This window comes from Filicampus tigris, chromosome 7 (genome assembly GCF_054856515.1).
Source record: "Filicampus tigris isolate MCC_2025a chromosome 7, RoL_Ftig_1.0, whole genome shotgun sequence".
Lineage (NCBI taxonomy): Eukaryota > Metazoa > Chordata > Actinopteri > Syngnathiformes > Syngnathidae > Filicampus > Filicampus tigris.
The window spans coordinates 3,681,389-3,694,508 of record NC_141223.1 but is presented as its reverse complement, the minus strand read 5'-3'; the positions used below and the strand labels follow the sequence as shown (position 1 = coordinate 3,694,508).

General features: G+C 40.9%; 1 protein-coding gene across 1 annotated transcript in view; it reads right to left on the bottom strand.

The window, feature by feature from the left end:
- Positions 1–1,225: 1,225 nt before the first annotated feature.
- The window catches only part of pcp4b (Purkinje cell protein 4b), a 28,859-nt gene continuing 16,964 nt past the window's right edge, over positions 1,226–13,120 (bottom strand). The window contains exons 2-3 of the mRNA XM_086035787.1: positions 11,418–11,469; positions 1,226–1,820 (exon numbers count right to left, since the gene is read on the bottom strand). Coding sequence (XP_085891913.1) covers positions 1,690–1,820; positions 11,418–11,469 — 183 coding nt within the window. The 3' untranslated portion in view covers positions 1,226–1,689. The remainder of the gene's footprint in view (positions 1,821–11,417; positions 11,470–13,120) is intronic.

The following is a 13,120-nucleotide window of genomic DNA, read 5'->3' as shown; positions in this document are numbered from 1 at the left end:
CATCTAAATAATGTTACATTATAACATTATAACATTAGAAACAGCTCTCAGCATGATGCTGTGTGCTCTATACAAGTGCAGTCAAACTAACTTGTGACATTAGATTATGCAAATGTTCCCGGCGAAGTGTCTGGTTGGTGTAAAGTGCCCGTAGACCATTGTCAAAGAATCTGCAAAGGTGTAACGCATGCATTATTTGACGACTCGTGCCCAAGAGCACATCAAGTGTCCGCGCAGTGATTTCTCCAACACTTCCCGCTGCATCCTGCGATCAACTTTAATAGGCTGCTTTCCGTTTAAACACGAGCCAAGTGCACTCAAATTCAGGTAAAAGCCTCGACAATGTGGCTCACAATATCAGAGAAATCCATTTGAGGTGAGCACGAGCTAAATATGCGCGACCTTTGTGAAAGTGTACGCTACGCGACAGCGCAGCTTTTAAAGTGCCTCCGGCTAAAGAGCTCCGTGGGAATCAGACAGCGGTTCCACATAGAGAAGGTCAGCAAACTTTAGGGCGGAGGAGATTCAGCCGAAGCTTCATCCCAAAGAGCTTTTCTATTTATAGTTAACACATCACAGGCTCCACTATCTCTGCATGTTAGCGACACGCAGACATACTGCCAACTGCGGTTGGTGTTTTTCTTTTATTCAACATGTTTGCTTGTCAGTGAGTTCAAGGCAAAATATTAAAAAAAAAAAAAAAATGCATCTAATTTCCTTTTTTTTTTTTTTTAACTCATTCACATTTTCAGACCCTCTTTTACCTTAACGTTTGAAAAAATTTGAAAAAAATATAAATAAATTCCTGGGATTGAATGGTTGGACTGTGAAAAGACGAGTAAATCTGTCAATGGCAGTGAATAAGTTTTTTTAAAAAATTTTTTAAATGTATTTATTAATTTAAATCATAAGTTTTGGGCGGACATGCTTGCTTGAATATGCTCTCCTGAATGCTTCGTACAACTTTTAATGACAAGATTTTGTTTGTTTGTTTGTTTGTTTTGTTTCAACAGGAGTTCAATGCTCAACTGTTAGCCGGACAGAGATTCCTGCCTTTTGTGTTTGTGTGTAAAGAAGAAAGGCTACACTGTACATTGTCATCTATGACCTCATTATGCAAAGTCTTGTTTAAGAAAAGTGTTTCCCGACCGGCAGCAAACCTGCACCACAGTGCTATTCTGGTTTCGTTCCAAATTTAAATACACACTATTCACATACTAGGAACTTGTTCCACAAACAGTCTTTATTCATTCAGTGTGTACATGCGGGTATAGTGAAATCATCTGCTAGAATATGATGCAGGCTAATTTTACTACAAACCATCGTCTCACTCTAAAACAACCTTTTGCTCCATCGACGAACACGATATAGATTCATTTGGGAACTAATGAGGCTGGGAAGTGAACGAACGAAAACATATCCCATCTTACTTACTTCAATGATCTAAGAGACAAATACGACAAGGAAAAAAAAAAAAAAAAAAACACAGTTTCTCATACGTTCTTCCAAATACAGCAATTGATTAATAATAAATATGACTGGAATAATAGTGTTGTTTTTTTTTTTTCTTTCACAGACATGTGTTTAAGAGGCTATTGCATTCCTTCGCCTTCCCCCAAACTCCTACTAGTGGAGTTCAAACAGGTATGACTCATGCAAATGTCACTGTGCGGTCACAGTGGCCGTCAACTAGGACTTCTCGTCGCGCTTCTTCTTCTGGAACTTCCTGAACTGCGACTGGATGGCTACGGCCGCCTTCTCAGTCTCTGGGTTTTCCATGTCGATGTCAAAGTCTTCCGGGACGTCCGTCTTGGAAGCGTCTGGAAGGAGGGGGGGGGGGGAGGAAAGGAGAAATGTGACCAATGGAGTAATTCTATTACCAAAAAAAAAAAAAAAAATCCGACTCAAAGCTTTGCAGTTTCATCATTTTCCACTCTTTGTGGAGAAATAAGGCGGAGAGCCCATGTATAAGACGTGGAATGTCCAAAGTTGAGGAGTATTTCACACTTAAAAAAGACCAAAAAGTGCAATGCGTCCAACTGCAAAGCAGAACTAACTACCGCACCACAGCAGCATGTCTACGATCACCGACAAATTAAGTCTCAACTACCACTGTTAGAAAGCATCGTAATACCCCCACAATTGGTCATGGATAGACACAGCGACCGGTTCACATTCAATTTCTTTGCTGAATAAAAACATCATACGCACATAAATAAACAAAGTAAGACTGGCTAGCCGGTTAACAGCCAGCTGCTAACCTGAGCTCACAATCGCCAACTCTCCTCTTCTCTTCGCCAATTCTCTGACTCCCACGTCACTCACCAGGCCAGGCCTTACCTTTTAAAGCCACATACTGTACATTCAAAGTGACAGATAAAGAGTGGAACGGAAGGATGGATAATATATGTGCCCGGCATGCGTATTTTGTTGTTTAATCATGCAAAATCATTTTGTATCACATTACTCGATGGGATCATGCGTAAAATGATCGATTCTGAAATTCGATCGCTGCAGCCCTACCATGTTGCCTGCTCTTTAGTTCTAGCCAAGTAAACCACAAAGGCTACCAGTAACTTATTTGGAACATCATATTTATTTACATCACAAATGATGAATTCTGTTTGTTATGCTTAACACGAATCCAAGAAGCAATGTATGGTCAAAATTCGACAATACGGAATTTTGTCGTATTCTACATTTGGGACACTTGAAGGCTTTATGGAACGTTTGCAAAATGTATGAATTGTGACTACATATGGGAAAGGCGCATGCGGAATGTATTATATGCATCTGAATGAGTTATGAATCATTGAACAGTGCTGTCATGCAGCACAGCCTTCAACTCATTCCACATTAATGTATGTCATCATTCAATGGTAAAGATTTCGCGAACTGCGATGAAAATGTTGACCAAAAAAAAATGTATTTGTGCACGATGAGACCTATATGTGTTGCGTTCCCTTCGTTGACATAAACACAACGCATTTGTCGCTTTGCTTAAAGAACGCTTCAATAGCGGCAAAAGGTCCAATGTCCATTGCTCACTTACAATGCCACTTTTTCTCAGGTCAAAGACGATTGATAAATAGCATTTCATCATCACCAAGGCGCCATAACTGCGAAACGAATGAATCCAAAAATAATGAAGTCCAAAACAAGAGGGACGGTATATTCTTCTTATCTATTTAGAGGCATAGTGCAAAAATGAATAACACATGATGTGCTTCACACACACATGCTTCTACATAGAATACATTTCTGTATTATAAGATATAAGGATAAGATGCACGGTGTGTATTTTAAAGCTGGCTTTCATAATGCATAACAAAAATGAATGGATTTTTTTAAAATTCTTTCAAGCTTAGCTTGCCTGTATGTTACTGTGAGTGTTATGTCCGTTTGAATCCGTGAATCCGTTTGAACGTCGTCATTACAATGAAAAAGGCTGCAAATATAAAGAAATGAAGAAGAGCAAATAACGTTTTTTTACCCCCATTAATTTTAATGTAATGTAAAATTTCCCCACATATGCATGTACTATATGCAGGGATAGACACATATGTTATTAATCCTGGGGAAAATTCGAATTTAATATTAGCAAAGTAGCATCTAGGGCAGCTGTTTAAAAATGGACGATGTCACAGTTTTTGCACACATTTACTCACAAAGTAAACCTTTGTGAATAGTGTAAACATTTGATACCAACACAGAAAACGGATCTGACATCCACATCGTATCCGAACAAGAAGTGTAATCCGCAATTGCCTCGGCAACAATGACACGTCATCAATTCCCATTATTGGTTGAGGTGAGCGCATACGTCAGTGTAACTGGGATCTCCGGGGCTTTAAAAGCCACCGCACGCTAACATTTACACTCTAAATGCCACTGAGGTTCAAACATCTGTCAATTTGAAACCCTACCAAGCACAACCAAGGAAAATCACCCTCCATCCACCATTTTTGTTTCACAATGATGATGCCGCATGTGTGTTCGAGTATCCATTCCTGACTAATTAAGGAGCAACAAACAGCAGAAGCTGAAAATCCACGGGGGCATTAAAACGAGCCTGCTTGTGCATTGACAATGTTGCTAATCCCCAATGATCCCTGGCGGCTGGTCACAACTTCTACTTTCTTGCTGCTCAAGTGCGACTCGCTAATCACCGTGTCGGGACACGATTCCAAAGCTACATTAATTGCTATTGAATTTTCCACTGGTCCAACGACGGCTGTTTGGAGCCCCAGAAGACTATTGAGCCGGGCCCTTGATCGTGATAACAACACTAGACATACCAGTGCCGACATCTCATTTGGAATACAAACGAGCGCGCAATATTGGACGCCCGAGCATGTAATGATCTGCAAAATTCTTTTTCCAAAGAATACAAAAAAAAAAAACAACTTCTGAGAAGGTGGCTGACTTCCTGTTCCTGCTCTCAAAAACAAAACAAATCCAAAATGTCCATACAGGGAATGATGCAACGTGACGTCATTTGATCCAAGCTCAACCTGTCACCATCATAAAACTTTAATTACCGTCAACCTCAAAATTATGTTCTATGCAGCTACATTAATCTAAACACGTCATTCTGATTAATATGACGTTTGTGGAATATGAGTTAAGCAGTAAAATCCACCCATTTTTGTCCATCTAAGGGGACGGCCATTTTGCCACTTTCTGTCGACATTGGCCCGCCTTCTTCTTCTTAGATGTTCCTTCTCCATATGCTTAATTTCCGGTTCTATGGTTAGCATCACACACGTTTTCGTGCTGGCGCCACGAAAAAAACAAACAAATGAAAAAGCAAAACTGAAGCTGAAAAATCATTCACATTGCAAGTCTTAGTTTGATTTTGGAGGCATTTGAATTTCTGTAGCGTTCCAAGATCCTCCGTACTTGGACTTTCATGTGCATATCATGTTGACAAAGGCCTGAGGTCAGCTCTCACTGTGTCTCCCTCTGTGACAATGACAGATCGCGTTCCCTCTGAAGATGACGATCAGCCTATTACCTCTGGCAGAACCATCAGTGCCCCCGTCTTCACCTAATGAGCGTGTAAAATCGGCTGTCAGGGGGCCATTTGGATTCACCTCCACTTTCCTAGGACGGGGGATGTATTTATTTTTAGTGTCGTTGATAACCGGCGGGATCCATGCACCAGGAGATGCGCGGCTTTAAGGATCTAACGTCAGACATGACTCCCCAATTTTTCTCCAGAGTCGTGTGGATGGAATGTGTTCACGAGTGACACGATAAGGCCGCGCTCGCTTGGCTGTCTTTCACAATGTCGTTTAAAAAAGTGTCTGCGGAGAGGCGTGAAATGCGGGACTTCTTATTGATTTCACCGCTTTAAAAGCAGCTGAGCCATGAGACGGGATGGGGTGGGTGGGGTGGCGGGGCAAGATGCATAAAAGAAAGCCTTACAAGACCTTGACATAAGTGAGACAGATTTGGAAAGTCAAAACTCGTCTTCAAGTAATATAATGCAAGGTTTTAGACAGTGAGAGGGCGTTTATTTTTCGGCTTAAGGGGCTACTTTATGTGATTTATTCATACTGGGAGTCCCTGTAGTGTGGAGCCAATTGCAACGCTGAAGCTATTTAGTATGTTTACTGGACAGGGGAACCTTTGGGACAACTCTTGGTCGACCTGTGATTTTTTTTTTTTTGCTTAATTCACTTTATGACCACAGTCGTAAGTCATATCTCTCTTATGTTGAATCTTCTTTCCACATTGAAATGAATTGAAACGCCAAAACAACAACAACAACAAAAACGTACGTGTTTTCAACACGACAACTAAATAACATTCTACAGTGCCGTGTGTAAAAACATGCAGCAATGACATGATTAAATAGAATGTAAACCATTAAAGAGTTTCACACATTTTTTTTTCCATGCTTTAATTCAATGGGCATTGTGCTACTCCTTCTGGTGTGCATGCCTTGGCCACCAGGGGGCAATATAGTACATATAGATACATAATATAGAATGATGGTAGAAAACGAAGAAGTCGAAGCTGCAGTCATTTCTCACAAGGCCTTAAGATTATTAACCTGTGAGTATTGCGAAATAATCTTTCTACATGTGTTGCTACACCACCTGTGTTCAAATATACGTTCTTAAAATGTTAACTACCGCAATATCGGTGCTAATTTTATTAGCTCATCATTTTGCGCTGTGCGTTAGCATTGATAGCTGATTTTCGTAAGTTATGCGATTTTTGTTAACTCATCCACTGCCATTGACGTATTTATTTGTCTTTTCATAGTCCAGCCATTGAATCCCAGTAATTTATTTATATATATTTTTTCACATTTTTTCAAACCTTAGGGTTAAAGAGGTTCTGAAAATATCTGGCAATGAATGAGTTAAACACACCATATGTAATTCTCTTTGTTTTATGTTTAATTTTACAGTAAACCTCACTTGAGAGTGCTAAAACCACTTCCATTTTTTTCACCTTCCAATTAGCACTTTGAGTTGCATTTTATGTGGAAAAAGCGCAATGGGGAAAAAAGACCAGTGGGCGCATTTTAACATGCATACAAAAGGATGCAAGGGCTGACTATATTGTATTGTGTTTTTTCGAAAGGAAAAATACCAAATTCCCACAAATCAAATGTTGAATCGCGTGAAAAAATGCGTTGAATGCAAAAGTGTGCTTGTATGTGCGTTGCAGGCAGCCAATTTTTGCATTTGTAGTCAGGAAGTCAACATGAGAATACAGACGCCCTCCAAAATCCTTGAAGTGCAAGTGTGTGTGTGTGTCAGAGAGACCCGCAGCGATCAATACACACGTACACATGAAGAACTGTATTGATTACTACTGCGGGCTCACACTGTGTCAACTTTTACTTTGCTTTCAGGTGGATGCACAAGTGTAACCTATGGGCTAAATCTGGCGTGTTTAAAAGGCTCAAAAAGAGGCTGCTGCAAAATGATCTTTGGAATTCCTTCTTGTTGCGAATGCCTCTCAAGAGTGAACAGGAGATGAATTCAGCACAGCAACAACTCAGTACAGTAAAGCTAATTAGAAAAAAAAAAAAAAAAAAAGATGCGGGAACTGGGTCATCATCGCTGAGGGCCCACTGCAATCTATTTATAAAAAGGATAACTTTGATCTCTAAAGGTGAGCTAAGTTGAATCATTCCTGGGCCTTTTCACAAAGGGGGAGCGCTTACTCGAGCAGACTTGCCGATACAGTAAAGACACAAACGATGGGACTATAATGAATGTGATAATCAGTGGTGGAAAGTACAAATACTTATTTACCGTACTGTACTTGAGTAGATTTTACAGGTATCTGCAGTAGGCATATAGTATAGGCCTTTTGTCACTTCTGCGGACTGGAAATGACATCACAGATGCTCAGGTAACGGCCAATCACGGCTCACCTGTTTTCAGAAGCTCAGTAGTTTTTCAGTAGTTGTGACGTCATTTTCAGTCGACAGAAGTGACAAAATGGCCGCCCCAAACATATTTTGTTCAAGAATATGTTCCCAGCAGGCCCACTCGTTGAAACATTCTGATTAATTTTGTGTTTGGGGAATATAAGTTAAGCGGCAAAATGCACTCGTTTTTAGCCATCGCTGGGGGCGGCCATTTTGTCTTCTGTGGCCAGAAAATGACATCGCAACTGCTCACAACGACCAATCAATCATGTCTGACCTGTTTTCTGAATCTGAGGGTTGACTTCCGCTTCAAGTACAGTGCACCCATGTTTTGAACATTCTTCGGCCACAATATTAGGAACACAGATGAAGACACATTTCTATTCTTTGGCTTTCGATCCGACGTGAGACTGAGAGTTGCCTGCTGTTTTCTGGTGTCTACTCTATCTAGTCGTTTTGTGTTTTAATGTATTGCTTTCACTTGTATATTATTGCCATTGCTGTTATGTCAAGTGCTTTGATTTTGCTGTTATGCTTTGACACAGCTGTAGCTGCTATGAAATGTGCTGTCTAAATAAAGTTGTATTGTATTGTATAACCCTTACAGCGTTCTCTCTGAGATTGTGTTTTGCTATTCCAGTGTGAGATAAATCTTAAACTCATCAGTGCACCCAGACAGTCAATGTGGAGCATAATGGTGTGCTGCAAATCGACTAAAAGACAACATCTGGACACCGCCTGAGTTGACCAAAGTCACAGCAGACAACGTAGAAGGCTTTTGTGTACATACACATACACACCTTTGTCTTTGTTTTTTTTTTGTGTCTTCGCACTAGAAATGCATCTTTAATAACGTTGTAAAGTTGTCCTATGCGTAATATGTCAGATAAAAAATGTAGTATTTTGCCCCACTTGTATCGGTACATCTGATTACTATTCCTGATGTAAAACGCAAGGAATATCTCCCCCCGTTTTGTGTTTATTAAACCAAGGTGATGCGTGATCAAATGCCATCTCAACAGCAGCGCACGTCCTCAGACATGACAAGCGGTTGGACTTCAATCGTGCGTCCTCGGGCAGTGGTGATGCGGCAAAGTGCTACAGGTTCGATTCCACCGCATCCATCGGCTCAAATGTCACTTTTGCAAAGTAATCCTTCCCATCCTGGTGATTCGCGGCACTTCTCTAATGAGGCAAACAGCCTTGCTGCGTGACTGAGGGACACGCGGCGCGATTGTCTCGCCTCGCGCCTCGAACACGTCCTGTTCAAATAAATATGAAGAAATTCATATGTGCTGCTGTCCTTGAGCCTGTGAGAGGTTGTCTGGAAAGATGAACCGCTTGAGATGGGCTGGAGTTTGAGCCAGAACCGGAGCCGTTGTTAACACCTTTCTCCTCGCCCACCCATTTTTAAAACCTCCCACCCACGAGCATCTCTCTAATAAGAAACAGGCAGAGTCACTTCCGTCTTTTCACGCGTTAAATAAACTGTCAAGGTCAGACGACAAACGTGTCATGGATACTGGATACTGAATACCTTTCCTTTTCTTCTTTCCTCATTCACTGAATACAAAGGTGGTGAAACATTAAAGAGATACTTGAGAACATCAAAGTGACCCTTGAGCGGGCTGAACATTGGCACTTATATAATAGGTCTGTATGTAAAAAGTGATGTCAGCACTGAAATTCACCCCCATCCCCCCCAAAAAAAAAAATCTGTAGTGATTTAAGGGCTTTTTGGGGATGAGATTTACCAGGAATTGACCTGCCGCTTTTGGGGGCGTGGCTTGTTTTTATTTATTGATTTATTTATTTTTAATGGGGAAGTCTACCAAAACATATTTTTTTCAAGAATATGTTCTATGCATGCCCACTAGTCGAAACAAGGCAATATGATTGATATGAAATATGAGTTAAGCAGCAAAATCCACCCGTTTTTAGCCATCTCGGGCTATTTTGACGCTTCTGTGGACTGAAAATGACATCACAGCTGCTCAGGGCTCAGCTAACGACCAATCAAGGCTCACCTGTTGAGCTGAGCTATGATTGGTCGTTATCTGAGCCTTGAGCAGCTGTGATGTCATTTTCAGTCCACAGAAGTGACAAAATGGCCGCCCCAGAGATGACTGAAAACGGGTGGATTTGATTGCGTAACTCATATTCCACAAACACAATATTAACCAGAATGCTGTGTTTCAATTAGTGCGCCTGCATAGAACATATTCATTAAAAAAATGTTTGGGTTGACTTCCTCTTTGAGTAACCCTCCCAACCCTGTTAATAGAAGAAAAAAAAAAAGTACAGAAAATGTGTGCGTGTATGCATAGGCAAATGACTTTTTAAACAAACACCAAATCTCAAACTGATTGTTTCCCCCTCTTTGCATAAAGTGATTATCTGTCTTATTGTGCATTCCAAATCGATTTAATTAATTATTTAAGGAATTTGCAGCACGCTACAAAAGATACGACCAGTCCATGTCGTGGTTTGCTTTGCTTCTGCGTTGCCGTATTGACAGAGAGCTTAACATTCAACGCGATTGGCGAAGTCATTATTTTTTGTCGCCCCCCCTCACAGGCTTGAGCAAATACGGTAAATCGCGGTCCAATCGTGCATATTCTCGTCAGAGGATTTCAAACTGAGGGGTCACCTCATCTTTGCCTCCTTACGTGTGCTGCATTGTTTTACCCGACTGAGTCGGATCATTCTAGCTCAAAGTGATTCGTGACAACGGCGTAAAGCACGGCCACATATTCTAACAAAGGTTACTCGGGAGTAAAATTGGCTTTACGAGGCAGCCGCCGTCGCCGCCGCCGCCGCCGCTGCCGCCGCAGTAGCAGCGGCGGCGGAACATGGGCTGAAAGGTCCCATAGTTGCAGAATGTATTTTGCTGAACCAAGTGTCATTTTAAATAAATAAGCGTGGCCGCAGCAGCCTGGTGATGGATGGCCCAGCTCTCCTGCTCTCACTCACACAATCTGAACTCCAGGGGACAACATATTACCAGGAAGTGACAGATGAGCTCTTTTTCAAATTTGTGTACTGTATGTCACCGCCATGTCGACAATGACGTGACACTCGGTTGTGGTCCGTTTGTAATCAGATCTGATGGCAAGCCCGCAGGTCCCTTAACGTGTGTGCGTGCGCGCGCGCGCGCGTGAGTGTGTGTGTGTGATGGCAGCTGTCCTTCAGCCTGTGTTACTGTCAATCATTGGACGTGTGCCTTTAAAAGCTCATCATGAATACATGAGCCATCATGTCCTATAAACTCTGGTGGACTTATCCTTCTTCCCACTCTATTCCGGTCGCCTCATTCAATCATTGCCTGGCATTCCCTCTACGACTTCCTGCAGTCTCACAATTATTGCTTTGGTTTCGAATTTTTTTTTTTTTTTTTTTTTTTCCCGCCAGAGATGGGTTCTTTACTCTTATCACCCTTATTTTCGAAATGGAAATGTTAGCATCTTTTACCTTTTTTTTTTTTTTTTTTTTACCTCGTCCAAATCACCTGGCCCATCTGTTGATTTGTGTGGACCTTGATGGAAACATTTTCCCACCACGGCTTGAGCTAATGAACGGGAGGCAATCGGAAATCTCTATTATGGTTTTCATGTGCAAAACACTGCTGTCGCAGTCTTCAAAGAGCATTCCCAAACAACTCGCCTCAACCACCACAATAACTTCTGAACGCCCCACCAACAACACGCGACATGTTTTCTTTTCTACGCTGCAAAAGTGTAAACGCAACAAAATGTACAAAGTGAGTCGTCATCATTTACTGGCTTGCTCTACAGCGTATGCTTTTCAAACTGTCCGGGGCAAGGGAAAAAAAAAAAAAAAAAATCAAGGTTGCAGAGTGTTTCAATAACCTGTTTAGTCTCTTTTTTTACCTGCACCTACACAATATATATAAAGTGACAACATCTAAGTGTGGCGAGTGATGCATCATAAATGCACTTTAATATTAGAGTTTGCTGTGTGTGCCTTATTTGACCTCAGGAATGAGAATGCAGCTTACCTTGTCCTCCGGAGGTTTTGTTGTTGCCAGCCGCAGGCCCAGATCCTTGCCTCTGGAGAGAAAAAGAGCAATCGTTTGCTTAGCACTATTTTTTTTTTTTTTACCTCAAAAAGTGTGCAATGGCTGTAATAAAGTCATGCACATTCAACCAACATGTTGGGTCTTCTTCTCATTGAAGAGAGCCTGTATGAGTGTTCTTTCTACTATGGGCTAGCATCCCATTCAACATCCCAACAGAGTTGGCGTACTTCCTCTTGCCGGGGTAAAAAAAAAAAAAAAAAAAAACAGGTCATATACTCAGGCAATTTTGAAAAATTTAAGTTTTACCATATTAACTCATGCCAGACATTTTCAGACCTTCTTGTACCCTACGTTTGAAAAAAATAAAAAAATAAGTTCCTGCGATTGAATGGCTGGACTGTGAAAAGACAAATAAATACGTCAATGGCAGTGAATGAGTTCATATAAATTACATTTAATTAAAGTTCAAATTAAAATTGAAGATAAAATACCTACTTTGGTTTTCCCTTGCGTAAAATGCAAATGCATTTAACTTTTTAAAATGTTGTAGTAATAATAATAATAATAACGATAACAACAATAAATCACATGGTGAAATACAGGAACATGTGTAACCATGTGCCAGAACCTTTTAGAAAAGTGAAAAGGCATGGAGTATCATATTTGTGTTTACTTTTCCATCTTCTCCTTCTTCGTTCATGAAGAATATAAATAAGACAAGTCTTACTATTTTGATGTTACGGTTGGCATATTCCACTGATGCCACGTCGCCTTTCATATTTTCAACAATATTTAATGGCTTATTACTCGGCCCACAGCCCCGGCTCCACCGACCCACCCCTTTACAAAGTTTCCATTAAGAATTCATTTAGTGTGTGACCTTTAGTTATCTTATTTTGAAATGTGAGCTTTTAATTTGGAAGGTTGCTGCATTTTTTTTTTATTTTGGGGTTAGCGTTAATTTTGCGAACTCTGTATCTGACTACTGTGTCAATACAACACAATATAATTAGGGAACATTCACTCAACCTGATATGTATGCATGTACTGTATGTTCATATGCAGGGAATCTCTTTTTTTTTTTTTTTTTTTTCAAAAATAGTGAAGTTCCACAGTAATTTAGTGCCTGATTTTGAACTAAATGTCCCTTTCTTGACAACGCACACTTTCAACATATCTGTATTGTTTTACCGGAAAATACCACGAAAACGTGTTTCGCAAGCCGCAGTACAGTATATGCCCGATTGCATCACATTCTGCCCTCTTTGCTTCTCTTCCACATCTGCCACTTGTTAAATAATTCAGCGTCAGCTATCCGTCTCTCTCAAGTGGTGTCCCTGAGCATGTGTTTACAAACACCGTGATGGGCCATCCATCTTCACGGCCGCAGCTCATAAACAAATTTACCCTGCAACCCACACGTTTTTTCAACAAAATTACAATCGGCATATAAAATTCAGCCCAACAGCTGATTGCGTCATTTGTCAAAGAACGAGTGATCGGTCAAGTCGAAGAAAGCTTTCGCACAATCGAATGAAAGTATCTGTCCACTCATCACCAACATGGACCATTTTAATAGCGTTCTGACCGCCTGGTTGTCATCTTGTGTTTCGACTGAACAGTCTGGGTGGGATCTGCGATGACAGAGCAGGATCAATACGCCCCCCTACCCTTAAAGCGGA